Source organism: Tupaia chinensis, unplaced genomic scaffold (assembly GCF_000334495.1).
Source record: "Tupaia chinensis unplaced genomic scaffold, TupChi_1.0 Scaffold000578_2, whole genome shotgun sequence".
Taxonomy (NCBI): domain Eukaryota; kingdom Metazoa; phylum Chordata; class Mammalia; order Scandentia; family Tupaiidae; genus Tupaia; species Tupaia belangeri.
Window position 1 is genome coordinate 1,401,447 of NW_006160094.1, and position 27,968 is coordinate 1,429,414.

The window sequence follows — 27,968 nt, forward strand, 5'->3', positions numbered from 1 at the left end:
TTTATAAAAAAAAAAAAAATTAAAAAAGTGAGAAAAAAAAAAAAAAAAAAAAAAAAAAAAACCAAAAAAAAAACACCCAGTCCACATTACTTTGTATAAAAAATATAAACTCCTTTATTATGTTCATATTTCACACACCAGGGCATTAAATGTAAAACAAAACAAAACACAAAAGAAAAGAAAAGACTGTATTTTAACTTTGAAGACCTGTCAATCAGAGATTTGAAAACTGGCCGACCAGAAATCTTTTTGTGGAAATAAGAATACATGTTTTCACTGGTCTCTTTTGTTAATAGGGTTATAAAAATTTATACTCTGAGCCAGCTCTCTAGTAGAGTGGAAATGATTACTTAATACAAGCTAGATCCCATGGTTCAAATATCTGTTGACCTGAAATATACCAGGCATGCAGGTGCGTACCCAGAATCTGACTGGCGAGAGGACTAGAAGAAGGTGATCCTGGCATGAGCAGACCCTATGAAGAGTGCTCAGCTCACTATTTCTCTTACCTCATTCATTTTCATTAACATGTATGCATGCACATACTGTATCATGAAGGAAAAAAAGAAATTAAAAAAAAAAAAAAAAAAAGGCTGGATCCAACATGGCCAACTACGGGGTGAGAGTCCAGGACACAGTGGCTTTGAAAAAACACACTAGGCTTCTGTGTGCACAAACACACACCTGAAATTATGAAAGGAGAGATGAAAGAGAAGGAAATTCACTTTCTCTCCAGCAAGTGCATGTACCCTCTAGCAAAATTTAAAAAGATTCGGGGCCAGCAGTTAGCATAATGGCTATGTCGCTGGACTCCCATGTAGTCGACCGCAGTTCACGTCCTGGACCCGGTGACTTAAACTCATGCTGGGCACATGTGCGTGCGTGCCCAAGATCCCGAGAGGAGAATGGAGGAGAAGGGATTGCGGCGTGGCCATCCCCCCTGGGGGGTGATTTCTTGCTTTCTGTCTCTCTGTCTGTCTGGTGAGTGCACGTGCCCTATAGCAAAACCTCCCCACAAAAAAAAAAAAAAAAAAAAAAAATTCCCACTCTCAGGCCAGGAGGTGGCATAGTGGTTAAGGGTGCTGGACTCCCACAGGGCAGACTGTGGTTCAAGTCCTGGACTTGGTGGCTTGCTTTCTTGCTTTCCCTCACTCTCTCACTCTGTCCCTCTCTGGTCAATTAAAAAATAAAAAAAGAAAATTAAATAAAATCATTCTTAAAAAAACATTTCCCACTCTCATTTTTAATTCTTATAATACTGCAGTTACTATAAAATATACTCTTTATTACCTGTTTATGTACTTTAGTAAGCTGTTCAAGATTATTTTCAAGAAAGGAGATTTTTTGCTTCTGAGCAGCACTGCCTCCAGTGTCATCTGAATCGATCTCTGCGCTCTGGAAGGAAAAACCAAAAGGTGGATATTATGAAAATTTTTTTAAAATCTGAGCTAACTACACAAAAATGTGACAATGTAAATTATTTTACCTGTGAATATAAAGAATGACACACAGCATCATTTATATAAACACCCACCTTGGTATCATCACATTACCTTTTTAACTCTGGTAGCCAAGTCTTGAACAAAGAGCTTACGCAGGTTGTGTAAAGTCTGAAGCTCTTTTGCCTTGAATTAAGAAAAGTATTTTTAAATTGAAACTTCAAATTCAGGATAATCAGGGACAAAAGTACTAATACTGCACAATTTGAATTTATTTCCATGTTTTTCTTACCACTGTCTCTTCTAGACCCTTCAAGTCTTGTCTCGCTTGTTCTCGTCTATCTTGCATAACCCTGGCAGTGAGAGAACAGATGTATTATTTTCATTCCATAAGATTCTTTCTTTTAGTTTAAACACTGAATCTGATATTTTATAATCAGAAAAGATAAATTTTTAGGTTTAAATGAATGAAAGATGCTTATTTTAAACAATACTACATGCTTTGTCTTCCAAAGAAATTTTTATTTATATGCATTATACAGCAATATAACCATCTCAATCTATAGTTTAAGAAAAAACCTTCCTCATACACTTACAGAAAATATCAAATAAGATGTGACAGAATCCAAAGAATAAGGAATGGTTCCAGTCTATATCTTACAATATGCCACATATAGGGATCAGCAGATGGCGTAATGGTTATGTTGCTGGACTCCCACATAGCTAACTGCGGTTCAAGTCCTGGATCTGGTGGCTTAAAATTCATGCCTGACGTGTGTGTGTGTGCACCCAAAATCCTGAGAGGAGAATGGAGAAGGGATTGTAGTGTGGCCATCCTCCCTGGGGGTGATTTCTCACTCCTACAGTAAAATCTCCCTTAAAAGAAAAAAACAGCCACATAGTATAATACTATGTATCGAAATGATACTGATTAACTGGGTATTACAGAGGTTACAAATTTTATAGTAAAATTATTATACATAAAATTATAACTGCAATCAAGTAGAATTTTTATAAAATTAACTAACTGTGATCTGGTCCTGATGTTGTATCCATACTAACAATAACAGTTAATTTGTCAACTGTCTCAAACTAATTCAAGAAAAAATTATAATCATAAAGTTTCTACCTGCTCAAATTCTAGAAAGCTCTTGAAATTTCTCAGTAAATGAACTAGACTCCCATGGAGTCGACCGTGGTTCAAGTCCCAGATTGGTGGCTTAAAACTCAAGCTGGGTGAATGCCCAAAATCCTGAGATGAAAATAGAGAAGAAGGGATTGCAGCGTGGCCAGCTCCCCGGGGGGCGGGGGGGGGATTTCTCGCTTTCTGTCTCTCTGCTTCTCTTTGTCTGTTGGCAAGCTCACATGCCCTATACCAAAACTCTCTCTTAAAAAAAAAGAAAAATAAATGGCAAGGCTAAAATACTGTTCTCTATGCAAAATAAAATTTGACAAAAATTCTTTTTTTATTTTGTGGGAGATCCTGAAATTTTTTAGTACTTAATGTAATGTTTAAGCTTCATTTTTATAATGGATTCTGAAGTAATCTGAAGAGAAACAGCAATGTGAAAAACAACAGTCTACATCTTAACCACCTATAAAAACATTGGGTCATTGGAAAAGCTATGTTCTATGCATCATGACTTTTCCAACAACCTATTATAACATCTTGTTTCCATTAAAATATTCAATGCAAACATACACTTTCATTTTTAGAGAGATCAAACCAACTTAGAGGATTTAAAAACAATACCCTTTAGTCCATACAAAGTGAAAAATGTAGCCACTGGACAATTCAAGGGCAATACTTGCAATCCTCTCTTTTTAAGTTTTAAGAGAGTTACTCACGTAAGTTCATGCAATTTTCTGCTCTTCTCCTGATCTGTAGCTTTCAATTTCTCATGTTCTACTCTTAGACGTTCCTGCTCTAACATCATTTTCTGATTTTGGCTGACAAAAGGAAAAAAAAATAACACAACATCAAAATCACAGTTTTCTAAATGTTGACATTAAAAATTTTCAGACTCTTAAATTCTATCACTTCACCAATACATAAGTCCTTTCTTTCCCTTACAAAGGGGAAAGGGGCCACCTATCTACTGTAGCCATACAACACTTTTCCTATTTTGTGCTAAAATCAAGATTTGATTTAGCCCTGTCTTACATCTCCCTGAATCCTTACACTCACCTCCCATTAGGTATTAAGAAGACTCATGTCCCAAACTTCAGCATCGTTTTATCACTCTTTTGTGGTTCCTACTCAAATTACTGCAGCTCTTTGATTTCTATAAATTCCAAGCATGTGCACATAGTATAAAAGTAGGAAAAATGTCTTTTAAATAAAGATAATGACTTCTTAAAATAAAACACACACATTTTAAAATACCGTTTTTTGCAGCTTTTTTTTTTTTTAAAAGAATTAATTTTTTTAACTTTATTTATTTTAATTTGACCAGAGAGGGACAGAGTGACAGAGAGAAAGTGAGAAATCAAGTAATCAGGTCCAGGACTTGAACCACGGTCGGCCATGTGGGAGTCCATCACCCTGAGCCACCATATCACCTGCCAGCCTCTTAAAATACTTTCCAATATTGGGACCAGCAGTTAGCGTAATGGCTATGTCGCTGGACTCCCATGTAGTCGACCATGGTTTGCGTCCTGGATCTGGTGGCTTAAAACTCACACTGGGTGCATGTGCATGCGTGCCCAAGATGAGAATGGAAAAGGGATTGTGGCGTGGCCATCCCCCCTGGGGAGTGATTTCTCGCTTTCTATCTTTCTGCCTGTCTGGCGAGTGCACGCGCCCTATAGTAAAAACCTCTCCAAAATAAATAAATAAATAATAAAAACCTTCCAATATATGGAATAATTGGAAAAGTCACGATACATTGTTGTGTAGAAAAATACATCATTGACTTTTTTGATAATTTTTCTCAGTTAAGAATTTTGGTGGAACTGGCTCTATAACCCAATGGTTAAGTGCTACACATAGAGCCAGATCCCACAGGGCCAACCGGCGTTAAAATCTTGGCTAAATTTAGCAGCTTGAAAAACACAAGAGTCACATGCATGTTTGTACCCGAAAGCCTGAAGGGATGAAGAAAGATGAAAAAAGGATTGTGGCATGACTGTACTCCACTGCAGTCCCCTCTACGGCCAGCATACATGCACGGATATTCTCTGGTAATTAAAAACAATTAATAATGATGATGTTGTTGGGGATTAGGAGGCACAATGGTGGTTAAGGTGCTGGCTTCTCACACGGTCAACCATAGTTCAAGTCCTGGACCTGGAAGCTTCAAAATCATGCCAGGTATGGGACCAGCTGTTGGTGTAAAGGCTATGTCAATGGACTCCTACGCAGTCAACCACAGTTTGAGTCCTGGACCCGGTGGCTTAAATTCATGCTGGGTGCATGTGCGTGTGTCCCCAAGATCCCATTGAGGAGAATGGAAGAGAAAGGATTGTGGTGTGGCCATTCCCCCTGGAGGGTGATTTCTTGCTTTCTGTCTGTCTTTCTGGCGAGTGCATGCACCCTATAGCAAAAACCTCTCAAAAAAAAAAAAAAAATCATGCCAGGTGTAATGATCACGTGTAATGCGTGACCAAAATCCCAAGAAAAGAATGGAGAAGGGATTGTAGCATGGCCATCCCTGCCTGGGGGTGATTTCTGTCTGTATGAGTACATGAGCCCTATGGCAAAAATCTAAAAATACAAAAACAAAATCTTTTTTTTTTTTTCTTAAAAAAAAAAAAACAAGTTAAATGATTTGGAGGAGACTATATTATCTACTTGTAATAATGAGTTTGGGTTAGAGTTTTTTTCTTTTACTAAGCATTTAGGTCAAAAGATCTCCAAAGAAAGTTTAAGATATGAATTAGGCAGGTGGCATGGTGGTTGGGGTGCTGGACTTCCACATGGCTGATTATGGTTCGAGTCTCGGACATGGCAGCTTGCTTTCTCATACTCTCTCTGGGGAAACTGAAGAATAAAAATAAATGAATACAATTAAAATAATCTAAACAATTTGAGAAGCTGGCAGGTAGCGTGCTGATTAAGGCCTCTGGACTCACACATGGCCAGCCGCAGTTTGAGTCCCAGACCTGGCGGCTTGCTTTCTCACTTTTCATCTCTCTTTCTCTCTCTCACTCAATCACTTTGTCCCTATATGGTCAAATTAAAATAAAATAAATAAAATAAAGTTAAATAAAGTAATTCCTGAAAAACTTTTTTTGAACTAAAACTTAAAAATTGGCATTTCAATAAAGCTGCAGCTTTCTATTAGGTCACTGGGAAAGTCATGACATATTTTTCTGTGTTTTCCTATGTAAAAATACATCAGGACTATCCCAATGACCCATAATAAGCACATACTATCCACTGACAACCTATTGCTTCCTCATGTAATCTTTCAGAGCTGGTTTCTAATATCTAAAAGAAAAGTATAATACTCACTCTTGAAGATCAGTAATAAGTTTTTCTTTTGCCTCAACTTCATCTCTCAAACTGCTGATTTGTTTTTGATGAGTTTCTCTGTGACTTTGAATCTGTTGTTCAACAGCTTGCTAAAATTTTGGAGGAGGGTGGGAGAGTGGGGAGAAGAATTAGACTAAAAAAAAATTAATGATATAGTAAAGCTATGATAATGCAATAAAACATCAAACTTGCCTTAACTTCATTTGCAGTCTGAACCTTATTTAAGTGCTCTTTTTCCATTTCATGGACTTTCTCTGTGTGAGTAGGGCGATAACACAGAAGAGCAAAGTCAGTTTAAGATTCCGCTATAAATCCATGAACAGATGAGGTTTATGAGAAGTGTATTTCTTAGCAGTAATTAACTTTAAGTTATCTTAAAGTAAGCCTCCAAGCTCAACGACATATTGACAGGTAGGAGAAGTCATATTTGTTATGCTGATATTATAGATTCTTTTATTTTCTCTTCCTAATCCCAAGATAGGTCAAGGGCATGGGTAGGGAAATGCGACAGCTTCTCGGTCCCCTATGCTAAGATTCTCCTCTCTCTCTCACAGACACACACACCTTGATAACTTTGTGGTAATTCCCAGATTGCCCATTTCCATAAATAAGGGGAAAAAAAACAGTGTTTACAGCCACATTACAATGTAGCAGCTGTTTATCAACCTAAGTTACTCACATCCCTACCTATATTTGGTGTGAATATAAGTTTACTACAATTATAACTAAACAATAATTAACACAGATATTAACTCATGAATAATTGGATGCCAATACCTTGTGCTCGAAGCTGGACTAGTTCTTCACTGAGGGAATCAACGGATTCCTCCAGCTGTCTTTTCTTTTGCTCCACATTTTGAAGGTATTCAGTCAATGACTTGATTTTGGCTTCATGCTTTTGGAAAAATATGAAGTGGAAAAAATCTCTCATGCACACATTTTAACTGTTATTAAGATTATTTGAAAGTAACTAAGTTCTCCTGATACATCTAAATATGGGACACATTTGAAGACATATGAATCTAAAATGTTCTGGGGCCAGATTAAAAATCTTAAAGAATTTAAGCAATTAAAGTCACTGCAGCTCATATCACTTGCGACCCAAGGAACTGAAGGCTGAAACGTGAGGTGCCCTCTCACAGCTATCTCCATCTAACGGTATGTCTTCCCTCCCTGTGCTACTCCTATCCTAGTGAATGGCCCCACTCACTCAAGTTGCCAAAGTAAAAGAAATGGGTCCCTGTAGTTCTGTCCACACTGTAATTATTCTGATCTTAAAAAGTCACATTAGTCACATCTTCCTGGTAAATTTTTATACTCAACACATATGCACGTTAAGCAAATATAACCCAGTTAAATCATTCAAGTCACACTGCAGACAGACTAGGAAAACTAACAAAAGTAACTTTTCTGTCATCCACCATAACCTACAAAAGCTCATTTTTCTTAAAAACTTTTATAATTAATAAAATTTATATGTAGCTGTTCAAAACATAAAGCAACTTAGTTCTGATCACATACCTGAGAGATACGCAGCTGGCATGCTGCTAATTCCTTTTCATTCTCCTCCATTTTTTTGTTGCTCTCAGTCTGTGTGCTTTCTAACTGTTTGCACCGTTTCACCATTGTTTTCACTTCAGACTTCATTTTGCTAATGTAGAGTCTTGCCACAGTGAACTCTTCATCTATCATGCCAGTGCCCTCAGGCTGCTATGGTAAAAAATGAAATAAAAAAAGTAAAGCCATAAGTGTTCAGTGTTTGTTTCCTCTATAAAAATTTTATAATTAAAATAATACATATTTTAGTATTGATCAATATTCATAGAAGTCTGGAAATTATTTTTTCTTTTACTACCGTTTTCAGTAAAAGGCGAATAGAGCTTATTTTCTCGCTTTCTATACCTTTTTTGTAAAAAAAAAAAAACGTTATTTTATTTCTTCCACGAGAGAGTAACAGATATACCCAACAGGATCTTGTCACTTTGTGATCTCCTAGCTAGCCTGCTAGCTAGTCAAATCCTGGGTTTACGTGCACCCAGTGTGTTTCACATCAAAACAGGTTCTAAACTAGTGGATCTAAACTCGTGCTGCAGATCCATATGCCTGCATCAGTGAGCCTGGGCTCTTTTCTACATTTTAAAATTTAAAATAATAATGCAAATATATACTTTCAAAGAAAAGGATTAATGTAAATAAGCAACTTTCAATTTTTGGATTTTCTTTTCACTAAATTCATTATTAATCATTTTCAAGTTCAATTTAAAACCTAACAAGTAAGAGGATTTTTGTTTGTTTCACCATAGGGCACATGTAAACTTGCAGGAGAGAAACAGAGAGACAGAGAGGGAAAGTGAGAAATTGCCCCTCAAGGGGGATGGTCATGCCATCCTTTTACTCCACTCTCCTCTCAGTATTTTGGGTGTACACACACACACAGACCCAGTGCGATTTTCACATGGATTGGCCACATGGGAGCCCTGAGCCTTAACTACCATGTCACCTGCTGGTCTGAAGTAAGAAGATATTTAAGTAGCAGGAGAAGATGACTTTTAAGTTCAACAAGGAGGAGCTGTGGTCACTGCATTCCTTAACTGTCATTAATTTCACTACAAAATTCCAGAACATTCGATATCAAAGTTAAGTAAAGGTTGGGACCAGCAGATGGTGTAATGGCTACGTCACTTGACTCTCCTGAAGTTGACTGTGGTTTGAGTCCCAGTCCTGGTGACTTAGGACTTATACCAGGCATGTATGTATACATGCATGCCCAAATTCCTGGGAGGAGAATGGAGCAGAAGGGATTGTGATGTGGACATGCCCCCAGGGGGATGACTTCTTGCCTTCTGTCTCTCTGGTGAGCGTGTGCACCCTATAGCAAAAACCTCTAAGTTTTAGAAGGAAGAAATAACACTTGTCTTGGTTTGCAGAAGATATGACAAAAAGGCTGGGGGGAATAAAAAATACAAAAACCCCTGGAACTAATAACTCATTATACCAAGGTTGTAGGATACAAGGTCAATATGTGAGTCAATTATTTCCTATAAATCAACAATGAATAATTAGAATTTGAAATGGAAAGCACCATGCCATGCTGTACAGAGGAAGCCAGATCTCACATGGCTGACCAGGGTTCAAGTCCTGACCATGGCTGCTTGAAAAGCATGCCAGGCCAGGTATGTGCCCACAAGCCTAGGATCCTGATGGAACGGTGAACTGGAGGGAAAATGACTGGTATAAGCAGGTCCTGCTGGGGAGTGTTTGTGCACTTGCGCACATTCTCTCTCTCATGCACAAATACACACTCTAGCATAAGAAAAACACCAGTGCCACTTATGTTAACATCAAAAAAGAAAAACCTAGACATTAGTCTAAGATAATACACGTAAGATCTATACAAAGGAACATAAAACAATGATGAAAAAATTTAATGAGGGACCAGCAGTTAGCATAATGGCTATGTTGCTGGATGCCCATGTAGTTGACCACGGTTTGTGTCCCAGACCTGGTGGCTTAAAACTCACGCCGGGCGCGTGTGTGTGCGTGCCCAAGATCCCGAGAGGAGAATGGAGGAGAAGGGACTGTGGTGTGGCCATCCCCCCTGGGGGGTGATTTCTCACTTTCTGTCTCTATGTCTCTGTCTGGCGAGCTCATGCGCCCTATAGCAAAAACCTCTCAAAAAAAAAAAAAAAGTGAATGGGAATCAAAATCACAACTAATTCTGTGGATATAGACAGGTTCTAAAATTTATATGGAGTGTCAAAAGGCCTTGAATGGCCAACACAATACTAAAACAAAGTTGGAGGACTGATACTACATAACTGTAAAGCTATTGTGTAATAATCAAGACAGTATCGAACTAACAAAAGAATAGGTCAGTGAAACAGAAGAGAAAGTTCAGGAACAGGACTATCAGATACAGCCAAAGGGGCAAAAACAATTCAATGGAGAAGAGAGTCTTTTCAACCAATGGTGCTGTGACAACTGGATATCCACATGCAAAACAATGAATACTGACACAAATCTTGTACCTTTCAGAAAAATTAACTCCAAATGTACCACACACCTAAATATAAAAATAGAAAATTAAAAATCTTTTAGAAAATTACACTGCAGAAAATCTAAGTGGCCAAGCACTTGGGCTGCTAATGAGCTTTTAAAAACAGTATCAAAAACAGAATTAACAGATCTTGTTAAAATTTAAAATGTTTGCTCTGCAAAAGAGACTGTTAAGTGAATGAAAAGACAGGCCAGAAATATTTCTGTCAGAAATATTTCAAAACACTACCTGATAATGAATTTATATTCAAAACATGCAAAGAACTTAAAAAAAAAAAAAAAACAAAAAACACAACATGAATCCATTTTTACTCATTTACATTTCATTATTTTAAATCCTTGAGGGGTACAGCATCACACGGATGCTGTGTCCAATGGTCTTAGCAGGAAGGTTACTTCAGAATTTAGCTTGAACCATGCCACTGTTTCCATGAGAACTGGTAACCTTTCCCCAGATCACTCTGGTTTTATTCGGTTTGTCACGAGTCACTGTGATGTTTTTTGCTTTGTACACGTAAGTACACCTCTTGCCTAAACAGAATTCTGTTTCATCTCATGCATTAAACACCTTCCATTTTAAGAAGAGCTGTGTGCTCCCTTTGGTTCCTGAAACCCCACTTATAGCCAGCAAAAATGGCCTTGGACCACAGGTATCCAGACATAGCTGCCTTTTAGAAGTCCTGTTCACAGCAGGCCTCCACAGGCTCCAAGATGGCGGAAAGAACAACACACAAAGCACTCTTAAAACAACAGTAAGACAACTCAACTGCAAATTAAGACAATGAGATAATGCCATATAATTGTATATCAGCTAAAATCCAAAAGGACACCCCACAATGACAAATGCTGACATGGAGCAACAGGAAGCCTCATTCATCGCTGGCAGAAATACAAGATGCTACAGCCTGTTAGGAAGACACTTCGGGAGTTTCTCACAAAGTCTTAAAACACAGTTTAGCAATCACGCTCTTAGGTGTTTTTTACCCAACTGAATTAAAAACTATGTCCACAGAAAAACACACATATAAATGTTTAGAGTAGCTTTTCTCATAATTGCTAAAAATTAGGAGTAACCAAGTACATGAATGGATGATAAACCAAGCATGATAAATTCATACAATGGAATACTATTCAGTGATAAAAGAAATTATTAAGCCACAAAAAGACATGAAAGATTCTTAAATGCATATTGCCAAGTGAAAGAAGCCAGTTTAAAAAGGCTACACACTGTATGATTCCAACTATATAACATTTTGGAAATGGCAAAACTATAGATAAAACAGTAGTGGTTGTCAGGGATTCAGGGGGTAAGAGATGAATGGATAAAGCACATAGGATTTGTTAGGGTAAGTGAAACTAGCTTAATTCTATATGATACTGTAAAACAGAGTGAACTGTAAGGTAAAACAAAACAAAGTGGAGATAAAATCTTGCTCACTGATGTTATCAGAAAAAAAAATGTATAAATGACAAAAACAAACAAAAAAACCCCCTGAGAATTCTTGTTTTGTTTTTGAGAGAGATTTTCACTATAGGGTGGCATGTGCTCACTGGAGAGAAAGAGAAAGATAGAGAAGTCACCCCCCCGGGAGATGGCAGTGCTGCAATCCCTTCTCCTCCATTTTCCCCTCGGGATTTTGGGCATGCACATACACGCATGAGTTTTATGCCGCCAGGTCTAGGACTTGAACTGCAGTCGACTGTGTGGGAGTCCAGCAAGCTGGTCCCAGTTGTTTTGTTTTTAAAGTACCTATTTGCAAGGCTGAATTAACAATGTAGGAGTCAAAGAACCTGTATTTTAATCTTTACTCTGTCACTTAACAGAAGTCATTTCTCTTTAAGATTTATTAAGATTTTTTCTTTTATAGATTTACCTTATTTATTATTATTTCTTTTAAATTTTGCTATAGGGCACATGTGCTCACCAGAGGCAGAGAGAGAAAGAGGGAAAGTAAGAAAGCAAGCTGCCAGATTCAGGACCCGACCTGATTTTAACACCTTTCTCATGTTCAGTGATAAGAAGTCAATCTACTTTTCTATCCCAGAATATTCCTACATTGTTTCTACATCTCACATTACTTCACCATTAACAAAACAGGGCAGAGGACCAGCAGTTGGCGTAATGGCTATGTCGTGGACATGTAGTCGACCACAGTGTGAGTCCCGGACCCAGTGGCTTAAACTCACGCTTGGTGCGTGTGTGCCCAAGATCCTGAGTGAAGAATGGACTGCGGTGTGGCCATCCCCTCAGGGGATGATTTCTCACTTTCTCTCTGTCTCTCTTTATCTACCTGGCAAGCGCACACACCCGATAGCAAAAACCTCTCAAAAAAAAAAAAAGAGCAAAATCGGGCAGAATGTTGTAACTAATGGTGAAGAGAGGAAGTGGAGACACTTGATATTTAACAGTAATGCTTTTCCTTTAATTCAATGAGATGAGCCAACATGAAAAAATGACATGGTAGGAGAAGGATCATGAGAATCCTTGCCTCCATCAACAAATAGCAACTTTAAAAAATACAACAAACAAAAAAATGTGCATTCTGTATATACATTTTTTTCATTTTCAAATCTTGCTAAACTAGGCTTGTTAACAGGCTCTGTCTATAAACCCAAGTATAAGTTTGTTCTCTGTGTTACTATTATTAGGCTTTAATCGAACAGGTAAAGTCCAAAACAAACAGCTACTTTAACATATCAATCTTTCATATTACATGTATGTTTCTGTAAAAGTCAAGACCTACCAGGGTCACTAAAATGTTTTATCATGTGCTTAATGTCAGCATTAACCCATATTTGTATCTTTAATGATAAGATGTTAAGGAAAAGATGATGCAAAAAAAAGGGTATAGATAAAATAAATGTGACAAAATGGGAAAAAACCCACCTAATAAACAGTACTAACACTGTACCTTTATTGAAACATTTTAAAGCAACTAAAGGCCAATTCATTTATGACTTTAATCCCTGAGCTAATCTTTGCTGTTGTTTCTTTCTAAGTATGAAATCTTTTCATACTGAAGTCAAGAATTAAACATGCTGTCCAATAAATGCTACTTACTGAATATGTCTACTGGATGCACCTTATTCTCTCCCTCTTTTACATTTAAAATTGAGTTAATACCACTTACTACACATGGCTATTGTGAAGATGAGATAATGAGTATGAACTTTATAAAAATGAGCAGTAAACAGAAGTATTATACTTTACATTTAGTTTCTATTTACCTTTACATCATTGTTCCCCACAGCAATTCCTATTTCTGCAAGGTCTTTCAGTAAAGATGCCATCATCTCAGCTGCTCTTTTTTTCTGGTGGTTGGTCATTTCCTTGAGTTTCTGAAGCTCAGCATCTATACTTGCCAAAGTTGCCTAAGAGAACCAAAACCAACAAGTGGAGTTAAAGCTATTACATGAAAACTCAGTTAAAATATTCATAGGTATTTCAAGTTTTTCAACTAGCCTTTAGAAAACATGTATTTTCTGCTTTCATTTTCTTGAACTATCTCCTGAGTTCTCAAAGAGTCCCAGGTCAAACTGAAAACCACAGTCAGCCATGTGGAAGTCTAGCGCCCTTACCCACCATGCCACCTGCCTGGCTCCCATGATGTACTTTCCTATGCAAAAACGTGTCACAACTTTTCCTATGACCCAACAGTTATATTATATCCCATTAAGAGCAGATAGTTTAGGGGCCGGCCGGTGGCATGGTGGTTAAGGTGCTGGACTCCCACGTGGCCAACCATGGTTTGAGTCCTGGACCTGGAGGCTTGCTTTCTCCTCTCCCATACTCTCTATGGTCAAATTGAATAATAATAATAAATAAAATTATATATAAAAAAAAGAGCAGATAGTTTGTATTATTTCACTAAATTCTTACTGGGTAATATTTTCCACTTAGAAATAGAAAACTTCAAAATTAACTAGACTGGTTATCATTTATTAAAACAGAATTGATAGTTTTCTAGGCAGTATGATTTGTCTAGTTTCTATATAGTTACTGAAAAAAATTTACTTGATAATTATTACTACTTCTGATACTATGATAAAAGTAATTATCTAGAAACTAATGATGAATACGAATTTAGTTACTGTAACTATAAATTTAAACACATGGTTTACGTGCTATAAATGTGGCTCACTTTAAAACTATTCACTGTATTGGATTAGATAATGCCTTTTTAAAAATACTACACTTAATCACACACATCTTTACAGTGTATAACATTTCTTTTCTCAGCACAATTACCATGCATATTGGTCAAGACATACATTAGTATACGCATCATCAGCAAATAGCTTTTCATTTTTTTCCAGATTATTATTATTATTCTTTTAAACATTTGATCACTATACATCATTTGTAAAGAGAATTTACCCAACATGAAATACTTCACAGACCAGTCCAGTTGAGAATACTACACATGTTATCATTAACAGGTAATAAACCATTTCTGTGTCCCACAAATGTCCTGTCTCTATTTTCTCTCCTGATTTCCTTCCATATAGTCTTCTCTTCTCCTAGATACTGCCTTTTTACTGCAACATACTGACTTTTAGTCAGTACCTTTTCCTAAAAATAATCTAACTGCTTGTTTCTCCTGGTAGTGGTCACTTCCTTAGGTTTCCGAGTAACAGCTGAGTGCAGTCACTCAGTTCAATACATAATAGACCTGTTGTCTCACAAATCTTATTATGTAGCATGCTTTCACCATACATGTTTACATTACTAGACATTTCCTCTAGCAGCTGAACAGTAATACTATTTAAGCAGGTAAAAAGATACTATTAACTAGGAGTTTCTAACTCATGTTACCAATGTAGTACTGGTAAGATTTCAGGTCTACAAATGGGACAAAACAATTGTCCAAAAGACAAAAATCAATGGTCAAGGACTGACTTAAGGAGTTTTAAGAAACTTTTTTCTTTTTGTTGGGAGAGGTTTTTGCTATAGGGCACGTGAGCTCATAAGACAGACAGAGACAGAAAGTGAGAAATCACCCCCCAGGGGGGATGGCCACACCATAATCCCTTCTCCTGGGTCTTGGGCATGCATGCACACACGCCCAGCATGAGTTTTACATGGGAGTCCAGCGACATAGCCATTACACCAACTGCTGGTTCCAAAACTTTTGTTTTTCTAAACAGCAAATAGGTTTGCTAATAATACAACTCTGTAAGAGTTATAATGGGTTCTTAGATCTCCATGACACTAAATACACCTTTTTAAGAAGTATTTTTGCTATAGTGTCCATGTACTTGCGAGAGACAGAAAGTGAGGAATCATCCCCTTGGGAGGATGGCCATATGTTGTAATCCAATCTCCACTTGAGATTTTTGAGCATACACATACATGCATCTGGTATGAGTTTTAAGTCAGTGGGTCTGGGACTGGAATCACAGTTGACTACATGGGAGTCTAGCGATGTAATCATTACGCCATCTGCTGGTCCCTCTATGACAATAAATTAGAACTTCAAGCTAATAGCAACTTTGGAGACTGAAAGGAAAAATGAACTCACCAGGGACAGAAAACCATTAAAAAGTGATTCTTTCATAGTGCTGACTGCTTTCCTTCAGAAAAATGAACATACAGAAGTAAGTGGTGGGCATTAAGCCTGTGTGCAACCCTAGGTGCTGATTTAATCAGAAGTCAGCATTAACAACGTAACCTTGGGGCTGGCAGGTGTCATGGTGGTTAAGAGCGCTGAACTCCCACATGGCTGACTATGGTTCAAGTCCTGGACCTGGTGGCTTGCTTTCTCATTTTCTTCCTCTGTCTCTGTCTTTCTCTTGCTCCGTCCCTCTCAGGTTGAATTAAAAAATGAATAAATAATAAAGTTAAATAGAATAATTCTTTAAAAAACAAACAACACAACCTTAAGGTAGCCCCTCCATGGTGACGTTCAATCATACCTACTGCTGGCCTTCTGCATCTGTAAATTCCACCAATCCAAATCAAAAATATTCAGGAAAAAAAAATGGACTGCATCTATACTGATCAAATACAGACTTTTAAATCTTGTCATTATTCTCTTAAGTATACAGTGTAACAATTACTTAGATAGCATTTACAATGTCTTAGGTATTACAAGTAACCCAGAAATAAAGTATATGGGAAAATGTGCATAGGTTCTAGGCAAATACTATGCATTTTATACAAGAGTCTTTCTTAAACATCGGTTAACTCTGATATCTGCAGGTGTGCTAGAACCAGTATGCCATTGGTAATCTTGGGACAACTGTACATACTACTTCTGGCATCACTTTCAGAGACTGACAATCCTTGCCAGATAGCATAAACAAGTAATACAGCTGATCTGTTGAGGAACCACAAGGAAGGTCCTACTACATTATGTGAGGAAGGCCCGGTCACAGCTAGTAAGAATATAACAGTGAATAAAATATTACATGAATTATTCCAAATAATTACTTAGTTGATCTTTCTTTTTGTGGGCATCTCTTTTAATTTATAGTTTCAGCAATCATCTAGTAGCTTTACTGAGCAATTAGAAGCTAACCTTCCCTTGCTTTAACATTAGGAGTAGCTAATGTCTTTTAAATTACATATGAATAGACTTTTAGGAACTAGAAAGACAGCTATCTCTTTCTACATCTAAGGCTTAATATATAGGAGGAATTAAAGTTTGGACTTAAGACCTTTGAGAATTAACACTATCAATCGGGCTAATACAGAAATAAGTTATGTAAGTAATTTTAAATTAAAAATACTTGTTACTAAAACATTAAAAAAGAAACTAAACTGTATCCTACCGATTTCTGATTTAGTTCATCACTAAGCAATTCATATTCCTTAGTTTTGTCTTCTACTTCCTGAGACTTCTGATCATAATTGACAGCAAGTTCTTCTAAGGCCTGTAAAACTTCTTTTACTTCTTCTTTAGAGGCATCATTTTCTGCCTGAAGGCGATTCAGCTCAGCTTGCATATTGTCTTGATCCCTTCTGGTGGATGCCAGAAGCTATATACGTGAAAGAGTAAAATATTTATTTTCATCGAAAGTATACAGATTTAGAAAAACATCTAATTGCTTCACCATTTGCAAAGCACGATCAATGAGAGGGATGCTCTGTGTGACAATATTTACTCATTTACCATATTTATTAAATGTTATGTGCAGGCACTGTACTAGACACTGAAGGAGATAGGAAGTCAAATAAAGAACCAACTAGAAGAGACAAGTATGTAAATAAACACAATGCAAGATAGAACATAAGAGCCATAATAGAGGAAGAGAACAGAGAAAGTGCTTGATACTATATAGCAAAGGATAATTTTGGGGAGGTATTCACAGAGAAATTGGCTCAAATAGATTTTACTCTTGTGTAAATTAATGTTATAGAAAAAAGCATACCAGACCCCATGTCTAGTGTGCACAGAAACAAAAATTTTATGTTTAGAAGGGTTAAAACTTTGTATTTGCTTTAGGGAACAAAAAGGTGGCATCTTTTCTGTGCCTCAGTGAAACTGAATCAGCATACAAAATTTGAACTGGAGGATTCTCTCTTTAGTTTAAATTATAATACACTATAAAGCTTTGTTGAAAACAATTATGAAAGGTATTCAACTCACCTCTTCCTGATCCAGCATCTGTGTCTTAAGTTTCTCTACAAGTTGACTCTGCTGGTTAATTTCTTCATCCTAGAATTTAACAAAGTAGACATTAAACTTGTTTCTAATCATTTCCCAACACAAACATTAATATTGCTACACTCCCCAAAATGTTTCAAATTTCTCCAAATTAAATGGTTCATTTTAACCTCTTAAGAATATGTTAAATATGGGACCAACAGGTGGCATAGTAGTTAAGGCGCTGGTCTCTCACTTGGGTGACTGTGGTTTGAGTCCTGGACCTAGCGGCTTGCTTGCTCTCGCTCTCTCTCTCATGAATTAAAATAACAACAATGAATAAATAAAATAAAATTATTCTTTTAAAAAAAGAGTATGTTGAAACGAAAGTAATCTTTCACTTATATTTATCATGCAACAAGGAAAAAGTCATGTATGCAAGCCATTTATTAAATACTTTCAATTGGGACCAGCAGTTGGTGGAATGGCTATGTTGCTGGACTCCCATGTAGTCAACCGTGGTTTGAGTCCTGGATCCGGTGGGTTAAACTCATGCCAGGTGCGTGTTGCGTGTGCCCAAGATCCCAAAAGGAGAATGGAAAAAAGGGATTGTGGTGGAGCCATCCCCCAATGGGAGGAGGGGGGGTGATTTCTAGCTTTCTGTCTCTCGGTCTCTCTCTTTCTGGTGATTGCACATACCCTATAGCAAAACACCTCTCCCAAAAAAACTACAGTAAAAAAATACTTTCAATTTTACATTGGGTCATTTAATTTTTTTTAAGAATTATTTAATTTTTAAAAAAATTTATTCATTCATTTATTTAAATTTGACCAGAGAGAGACATAGAGAAAGACCCAAAGGAAGATGAGAAAGCAAGCCACCAGGTCCGGGACTTGAACCATGTTTGGCCATGTGGGAGTTGTCAGTGTCCTAACCACCATGCCACCTGCTGGCCCTAGTCATTTCATTCTTAATGAAATGATCCTTAGAATCAGGAACCTGAGGTACTACTGAAAGATGGTATGAAAGAATGGAGGGATTAGAGTAGAAATAGTTATCTTCCTGCTTTGCAGGTTATCTATATAAAAATGCAAAGAACAAATTATGAACTTAATACAAAGGAAGGCAAGAATAAGAGCAGTAAAGATGAGACGAAAATAACAGGATTTTTAAAAAAAGCTTGTTTGCTTCCTACAGGGTGCATATACTTGCCAGAAAGAGGGAAAATCACCCTGAGGGGATGGTCATGTTTCAATCCATTCTTCTCCTGGGATTTTTAGTATGCACACAGATGTGTTCAGCGTGTTTCTCAAGACACTGGGTCCAGGTTTCACACTGTGCAATCAGCCATGTGGGATCCAGCTGCATTAACTTCTTCCACCTATAGGCCCCCTCTTCAATTCTTTTTCATGATTTTTATTTGATTTCTCATTCTGATCTTTAATTTTTCCCTGATTTCATTGAGTTATCTGTCAATATTTTTACTAATATTCTAAAACAAAACAGATCTGAAACAAAGAGTACTTACTTTGTCATCGAGTTGTTTGTATAATTTAGCAATTTCTTCTTCACACTTTCTTCTTTCAGCATCAGTGAAATTTCCAGTAACTCCAATTGTGGCTGCTGGCTTATCATTGGTAATAGTAACATCCTTATCTACTGTGAAAGCTTCCAAGTTGGCTTTCTCTTTGTCAAACTGTTCATCAATAGGCACTGTCTCCCCTAAAAGAATAGAAATAGTTACAATCTGTCTTTGAGTTCACAGTCGCATCTACCCAATTCTGCTGTTGATTTCCTCTACCGCATTTTTCACTTCATTCACTGTATTTTTCAGCTACACGATTTCCATCTGACCTCAAAAAATTATTTCAATCTTATATTCCTTAAAACAGTTACTCTGAAATCTTTATCAGGCAGTTCAAACATTTCTATTTCTTTAGGGTATGTTACTGGCATCTTATTTTGTCCCTTTGATGTCATACTTCCTTGACAGTTCTTGATGTTTGTGCATCCAAAGCAGCTACTTACTCCAGTCTTTGCAGAATGGCTCTGTCTGGGAAAGCTCTTCAACCCACCTAGTGACTCTAGGCAGGCTTCTGGAGTGTTCCAAAGCCTGAAGTCCCTGTGGCAGTACAGAGCTGGGGCAAACCAGAACACTGGGGCCGCTGAGACTTGCCTGCCAGTAAGGACTCTGGACCATGGGGTTGCAGGATTCCACCTACTGCTGGAGCAGGTCTGGAGGCTTAGTTCTCAGGTACCAGGTGATAGCAGTCTGCCTAGTACTAGGTTTTACTGTGGTGGGTCAACTAATGGAGTCCAAGGTTGGAAGCAGAGTGAAGCAGGTAATATAAAACTGTCTAACCTCTTCAATTTGTTTTTCTTATTGTTACTAAAGGTACTGTGATTTGTCTGTCATCTACTTAGTATCCTTAGTTCTTGGGAGGATATTTTCAAATGTGGGTAATTGTTCAGATTGATGTTTCTGTGGAGGCTAATATTCGGGAATCCTATTCTGCTATCTTGCTCCAGTCCCCTCTCTTTTATTTAATTTCAGCAGTTCTTACCAACTTTCCAATTTGCTTGATCCCTGAGATTTAAACAGTTGGAAATATTTTGGTCCCCACCCCAACCTCTTAAAATCTAGTCATCAAATCTTATCCTTTTACTGTTTCCACCCTAAGCTAGGCACCTTGCCATCTTGTGACATTTCCTAAGTTACCTCTTTGCCACTACATTTATTATTTCAGGTAATAATCAAAATGTAATGTAAAATGAACCGTTTTGATAATCGTTAAATGTATAAAAAGTAGAAATGGATATGCTTTGTTACTCCCATTTACATTCATATCACAATCTTGAATTTATAAAATACACTAAATCTGTATTCAACAAACTTAAGATGACAGATTCTTAAGTCATTACCATTACGCCATCGGTTGAGTTCATTTTCAAGCCACTGAATGGTGTTGCGCAGCGTCTTATTCTTTTCTTTTTCTTTCTCATACTTCTTTTTCCATTGCTCTGCAGTTAACTCTACATTGACACAAACTGTGTTCTTAATTGTTTTGGCCCTAAGAAATGTAATTGTATAAAGAAAAAATATGTGACAAATTACTTTAATTGACATCATCTTTTTTTTAACACCTTAATTTACATCTTCTTTGTCATAAATGTATACATGGTTAAGTGGTTAAGTAATTCTAACTATTCTTGTTCAGTTTCTCCTTAGACTAAATATTAAAAGCTAACAATACAGTGCTAGTCACAACCCACTACATGAGTCAGCCTCAAAATCTGTCAAGTTATTTTCCCTCCACTCAAGTTTTTATCATAGGGCATATATGCTCACTGGAGAATAGAAACAGAGATATACAGAGGGAAAGTGAGCAATCCCCCCACCTCCACCTCCTCTGCCAAGGAAGACAGACAAGCCACCAGGTCCAGGACTCGAACCATAGTCAACCATGTAGCAGTCCAGCATCTTAACCACCACGTTACTTACTGATTCCAAGTTTTTTTTTTTTTTTTTTTTAAGGATTTTGCACAGAGTATGTGTGCTTGCTAGAAAGAGAGGGAGAGACAGTGAAAGGGAAAGTGAGAAATCATCCCCAGGGGGATGGCCACACTGTAATCCTCTCTACTGTACTCTTCTCCTGGGATTTTGGGCACACACATACACATGCCTGGTGTGACTTTCAAGCTGCTTGGTCCAGGACTCCAACCACGGTTGGTCATATGGAAATCCAGGATCTTAACTACTATTTACTGGCCCCCAGTTTTTGTTTCTTTTTTTTCCTTTTTTTTTTTTTAAAAAAAAAAAAACCTATTGAAAAAAACAAGGGCCTACATTTCTCTAATTCATTTGCAAGTCTTAAAGAAATTACTGTTGAAAGTCAAAAATAAAGTTACTAGTATTGATTATCTCAGAGCAACCATTTCATATAGATCATTTGAACCTGTCATGTGTGTCAAGAGACTTAATAAAGGATTGTATCTGTCAAGGTTTTACTTAATTTAAAATACCTATTTTCTTTAATCCTCAATTAAAGCCTGTCATATAAATCTGGCTAAAATTGTTCAAATTTGACTTTATAAATTATTTAATTTTATTTATTATTATTTAAGTTGCTATAGGACATGCATACTCACCAGAGAGAGAGAGAGAGAGAGAGAGAGAGAGAGAGAAACAAGCTACCAAGCCCAGGACTCGAATCGTGGTCAGTCATGTGTGAGTCCAGCACCTTAGCCACCATCCCATCTGCTGACCCTCAACATTCGACTTTTTTTTTTTTTTAAGAATTATTTTTGGGCCAGCAGATGGGGTATAGTGGTTGAGGTACTTGACTCCCACATAGCTGACCATGGTTCGAGTTCAAACCTGGCGGTTTGCTTTTTTACTTTCTCTGTGTTGTTTTTTGGTGAGTGTGTGTGTCCTATAGCAAAATTTAAAACTAAGCAAATAAGAATTATTTATTCATTTTTTAAATTACTTTCTAAAAATTTGCTATAGGGCACATGTGCTCACCAGAGGGAGACTGGGATAGGGGAAGGATGAAAAAGCAAGCTGCCACCGCCAGGTTCAGGACTTGAACCATGGTTGGCCATGTAGGAGTCCAGTGCCCTAACCACCATGTCACTTGCTGGTCCCCTCAGATTTGACTTTAATGTGCATTAAAACTTAGCTCAAACCCAACTGGCCTAAAAAAAAAGGGACCTAATCTATATTACCTATCTCTCAATTAGAAAGGAATGTGTGTGCCAGTCCATGGCCCATTGGTTAAGGCTGCTGGATTCCATATGGATGCCCATGTGGTTTGGGTCCTAAACCCAGTAGCTTATGCCCAAAACCCCAATAGGAGGCAGAAACAGTGAAGGAATTATGGGATGACTATGTCCTGTGGGGGAGTGCTTTCTCTTTCTCCCCATGGGGGGTGCCTTTCTCCCTCTCCCTCCCTCTGGTGAGCACATGTGCCCTCTGGCAACATTTAAAAAAAATAATTAAAAAATAAGTGTGTTTAGCACACTAATAATATGCATTGAAGTGAAAAAATAGTTACCTGATATTTTCCTAGATTTAACAAAAGAAAGGCTATATTTAGGCTTTATAGTTTAACAAACCTTTGACCAAATAGGAGTGTAGATTTTGTTTCAGATTCATTGTATGATGATGGAGAGCAGCAAATTACAATAGTAGTTCTACAGTTGCCACCTAATGAATCTTGAAGGATTCTTGTCATTTTACTATCTCGATATGGAACGTATGTCTGTATATAAAAAGAAAGACCAATGTGTTTCCATTTAATAAAATGTTATATAAACATGCAACTATAAATAAATCACAAAGTTACTTGACTTATATATCTATATACAAAAAATTCCCTTTAACAGTAAACAGAAGAAACATATACTTACACTGCCCTCAGCTAAAGCAGAAATGACATTTCCAAGAGCAGAAAGTGACTTGTTGATGTTCTTAGCTTCATCCAGCACAGCACCTTCAGCTCCAGTTTTACTAACCTATACATAAGATTTCAAAAGAGTAAAGCAAAATTATAATTTAAGATGATTTTCTTTGAATGTTCTAAAAAGTTTATTAAAGCTGTCAATAGCCAACAAAAAAGAATAAGAAAGCTTCATAATATTATAGGCTAAGCATGTACCCCAAGGCATCACTTTCGAGTACTATTCTTTTTTTTCCCCCCTTTTTTTTGGAGAGCTTTTTGCTATAGGGCGCATGTGCTTGCCAGAAAAAGACAGAGAGACAGAAAGCGAGAAATCACCCCCCAGAGGGGATGACCACGCCGCAATCCCTTCTCCTCTCAGGATCATGGGCACGCACGCATACGCACTTGGTGTGAGTTTAAGCCACTGGGTCCAGGACTCGAACCGCGGTCGACTACATGGGAGTCCAGCGACATAGCCATTACACTAACTGCTGGCCCCATTATTGAACAGAGTACTATTCTTCTGAGAACTTGGTCAAGTAACTAGCTGCATGACAAGAATGTGACTGAAGAGACATTAAATTCTATTTTTTTGTGTGTGTTCTTGAAAATTTATATGTAGGGACCAGTAAGCAGAAACCAAGTTTAAACATGTTATATAAGCAAACTTGCTTCTTTTTAAAAATGTCAAATGTTGGGGCCACTAGGTGTCATGGTGGTTAAAAGCAGCTGGACTCCCATATGGCTGATCATGGTTTGGGTCCCAGACCCAGTGGCTTGAAATCACAGTGAGTACATGTATGTGCATGCCCAAAATACTGAGAGGAGAATAGAGAAGGGACTGTTGTATGGTCATCCCCATTGGCGGGTTATTTCTTACTTTCCCCCTTCTCTCTGATGAGACAGAGGGAAAAAAAAAAAAAAGAGTCTAAATATCTATGTTTAAAATTTAGAGTAACCACAAAACTACTGGCAGAAAACAGGGGAAATTTCTGAAGACACTGGTGTAGGGTAAGTTCTTAAATAAGGTCCCTGAAACACAGGCAATGGACCCTAAAAAAGAAAAGTGGGATTACATCAAGCTGAGGAAAGGAAAGGAAAGGAAACTATAAAATGTAAAAACAAACCTCAGAATGGGAGAAAGTATTTGTAAATTATTCCTCAGCTAAGGGATTGGTATTTAGAATATATAGAGAACTTAAGTGGCTCACCCATAACAAAATAAATAATCCAATTAAAAATAGTTAAATGGGGACCAGCAGATGGTGCAATGATTACGTCATTGGACCCCTACACAGTTATCATGGTTTGAGTCCCAAACCCGGTGGCTTAAAACTCAAGCCAGGTGCATGTGCATACATGTCCAAAATCCTGAGAGGAAAAAGGAGAAGGGATGGTGGTCTGGCCACCCCCTTGGAGGTGATTTCTTGCTTTCTGTCTCTCTGGAGAGCACAAGTGCCCTACAGCAAAAATCTCTCTTTAAAAAAAAAAGAAAAAGGAAAAAGAAAGATACATATGAAGGGATGGCCCTAAAACACAGTGGTTATAACTGCTGTGCATTGGGAATCAAATCCCACATGGCCGACCATAGCTCAAATCCCGGTTCCAGCGATTTGAAAAAGATGCTAAGTATGAGTGCCTGCATGCCAAAAATCCTCACTGAGAAACGATGGAAAAAGGATTGCAGTGTGACTACAGCCCTTTGGGGAGTATTTTTACTCTCCTTTTCTTTTCTACGCACACCCTCTGGCAATTTAAAAAAAGAAAGAAAAGAAAGACTTGAAGAAAATGTCTTCGTGTAAGAGAATAGGCATGTCAGTCATTCCAATAAGGACAAAAGCATCACAGAGGTCTGTATTAAAACAGCTGAATTTATTTTGATTTTGATATAAACTAGACTCAAACTATGTGGGACTGGAGTAAAGAAATCATCATCCAAAAGAATAAAATAAGAACAATCAAACCAGTAAAGACTAGTAGATAGCTACCAGTTTTAACAGGGAGTTCACTGCCAATATATATTAAAACAAACAAACAAAAAAACCCCAAAACTTGGGTTAGGAATACCTAATAAAATTTATAACAACAGACGATGAATAAGTTCTCAGCGAATACATGCACCTTAAGTCAAAAGTACCACCTATTGATTGAGTTGAACTATGGTAAAATGATAGTAATTTGGAATTGATTTGGTTTACATAATTACAAGCTGCTTAGCATTATCATTACAATGCTCAAATTATCAAATCCAATTCAGTAAATTTTTAAGATGCAACAATGAATACTGCGTAAGTCTCAATTTAAGTTAAAGTTCATAAAAATGCTTAAATATCGGTCAAAATACATACTTTACCTTTTCGCTACCAGCTAAATCAACCAGATAAAGTTTTCCACTCAGCTTCTGTTCTGTTTGTGTGTTCTCTTGCTTTACATTAATAAGAAATATACTGTGACTCCTAGAGCTATGTTCATTCATATCTGTAATGAAATACACAAATAACTATAAATAAATATGACTTTCTTTTATTAATAATCTCCCGAATGCATTAATTTACATAAGAAAAATCTTATAATTAATCACTGGATGAGAGTATTTTAAGGTCAGCTTGCATCCTAGCCAGTGTTAAAAAATACTCTACTTAGGGGGATCAGCAGTTAGCGTAATGGCTATGTCGCTGGACTCCCATGTAGTCAACTGCAGTTCACGTCCCGGACCCGGTGGCTTAAAACTCACGCCAGGCGCGTGTGCATGCATGTACAAGATCCCGAGAGGAGAATGGGGCGTGTGTGCATGCGTGCCCAAGATCCCGAGAGGAGAATGGAGGAGATGGCGTAGCCATCCTCCCCCCAGGGGGGTGATTTCTCTCTCTCTCTCTCTCTGGTCAAATTGAAGAACAATAAAATATGTAAATAAATAAATAAATGTATTAAATAAAAATACTCTACTTACTTGTAACTGCTACATGTCTATTGGATTTTCCTTCATCTATGGTATCCATAACTTCATCTGGACTACATACAAAACGTTCTGTGCATCCCTGTGAAAAATTATTTAAAGTATGTCAATAAACTTTACAAAACTCATTAAAGAGTTGTTTTAAACATTCATTCTATTTTATTTTATGAGTACCTTTACGTAGGGAACTCGGTTTTTGTCTTCATGAACTGAAAGATTGGTCTTTGAAACTAAAAATTAAAATAAATAATATTAGTAACATTCTAAACTCTAACACTGGCTGTGAAACAACTAATTAACAGGCTTTTCCGAGCAGCCTAATAGATGAATTAAAAAAAAAAAGGTACGATAAGAATATAACTATTGGGACCAGCAGATGGCATAGCAGTTATGCCACTGGACTCTGGCTACTCCCACAGAGCCAACTGCAGTTTGAGTCCCAGACTTGATGTCTTGGAAATCAACCAGGTGCATGTGTGTGTGTGCCTAAGATTCCAGGAGAAGGGATTGTGGCATGGCCATCTGCCCTGTGAGAGTGATTTCTCACTTTCCCTTTCACCTCTCTCTCTGGTGAGCATACGTGCCCTAAAATTACATGCCTTTATAGACAGACATAGTAGGATATTTAAACGGAAACCCATGAAACAACATAGAATTTTAGGTCCGGTCCAATCCAATCTTTATCACCCACAATTTGTAAAGAATAATAATCTTGATTGGTTCAGTGGTTTGCCCAAGGACAATATATCTAATTGACAACTGACAGACGACTAGAACTTGGGCTCAGGTTCTCTAATTCCAAGTCTAATTCTCAAACTACTACTTGAGAAGCAACCATAAATATGAGGAGCCTTCAAAAAGCTCATAGAAAATGCATATTATGGAAAAACTATGTGGAGTTAAAAATATCGCAAAAAATAAACTTTTACTTTAATCTATTTTTTCCATGGATATTCTGAAGCCCCCTCATATAGTTTAAACAGTTATTCTGTATATCAAAAGGCAGTGAGTTAAACTTTATGGGAAAAAATTTTAAATGTCCAGTTTTAAATTTAAGTCTATTTCATATGGGTTACAAAGAAATGGTCTCCCATGTACTATTAAAAGAAGAAATAAAGATGTTATTTAAAAACGATCAAAGAGTGAGAATTTAACTTACCATCTAATAGGTCCCTTATCTTATCCAAATATATTTCAAAATATGAAACCTAAAGGATAAATAAAAATGGAAAAATAATCAACCAATTAAAAATGATAATTACCTTATTCATTTACTCATTAATATTTATTAAGGTCTCAGTGCTATGTACTATATAAATTAGGGAGACAGTTATTGACAAATCAGCCATTGCTCACATTCTAATGGGCAGATCAATTGGCTAAACTGCTGAAATAACTAGGATTAAAAGCAATTTCCATGAAATATTTTTATCTAAAATGAATCAGACTAATTACAATAACAGAAATCTTGGAGTTCTGTAGTAAAACAAACTGTTTTATGGAAAAGAGGCTAAGGATGAGAGATTTAGCTAGCTAATTTACTTAAGGTTATCTAACAGCAGATGAGAATCTAAGTTTACTAACCATAATGATTTCTCAACTATGCCTATCCATAAAATAAGTTTAAAAATTCCTTTAAGAAATAAACTAGCATCGGGACCAGCAGTTAACGTAATGGCTATGTCGCTGGACTCCCATGTAGTCGACCATGGTTTGCGTACCAGACCCAGTGGCTTAAAACTCATGCCGGGCATGTGTGCGTGCGTGCCCAAGATCCCGAGAGGAGAACGGAGGAGAAGGGACTGCAGTGTGGCCATCCCCCCTGGGGGGTGATTTCTTGTTTTCTGTCTCTCTGTCTGTCTGTCTGGCAAGCGTACGCGCCCTATAGCAAAAACCTCTCCAAAAAAAAAATTATTTTATTTGGGGTGCCAGGAGTTAGCATAATGGCTATGTCGCTGGACTCCCACATATTTGACTATGGTTCGAGTCCTAGACCCAGAGAATTA

At 37.2% G+C, this 27,968-nt stretch overlaps 1 protein-coding gene across 1 annotated transcript in view; it reads right to left on the minus strand.

Annotated features, from left to right (window-relative positions):
• The window catches only part of KIF5B (kinesin family member 5B), a 57,652-nt gene that overhangs the window by 6,851 nt on the left and 22,833 nt on the right, over positions 1-27,968 (minus strand). Inside the window, exons 5-23 of the mRNA XM_006158280.3 lie at positions 27,122-27,170; positions 26,137-26,192; positions 25,957-26,044; positions 25,360-25,484; positions 22,975-23,079; positions 22,681-22,826; positions 20,485-20,633; positions 19,091-19,284; positions 17,565-17,633; positions 16,747-16,953; positions 13,201-13,344; positions 7,438-7,626; positions 6,694-6,811; positions 6,109-6,170; positions 5,896-6,005; positions 3,288-3,389; positions 1,732-1,792; positions 1,554-1,625; positions 1,291-1,395 (exon numbers count right to left, since the gene is read on the minus strand). Of these exons, the coding sequence (XP_006158342.1) occupies positions 1,291-1,395; positions 1,554-1,625; positions 1,732-1,792; positions 3,288-3,389; positions 5,896-6,005; positions 6,109-6,170; positions 6,694-6,811; positions 7,438-7,626; positions 13,201-13,344; positions 16,747-16,953; positions 17,565-17,633; positions 19,091-19,284; positions 20,485-20,633; positions 22,681-22,826; positions 22,975-23,079; positions 25,360-25,484; positions 25,957-26,044; positions 26,137-26,192; positions 27,122-27,170 (2,151 nt within the window). The remainder of the gene's footprint in view (positions 1-1,290; positions 1,396-1,553; positions 1,626-1,731; positions 1,793-3,287; positions 3,390-5,895; positions 6,006-6,108; positions 6,171-6,693; positions 6,812-7,437; positions 7,627-13,200; positions 13,345-16,746; positions 16,954-17,564; positions 17,634-19,090; positions 19,285-20,484; positions 20,634-22,680; positions 22,827-22,974; positions 23,080-25,359; positions 25,485-25,956; positions 26,045-26,136; positions 26,193-27,121; positions 27,171-27,968) is intronic.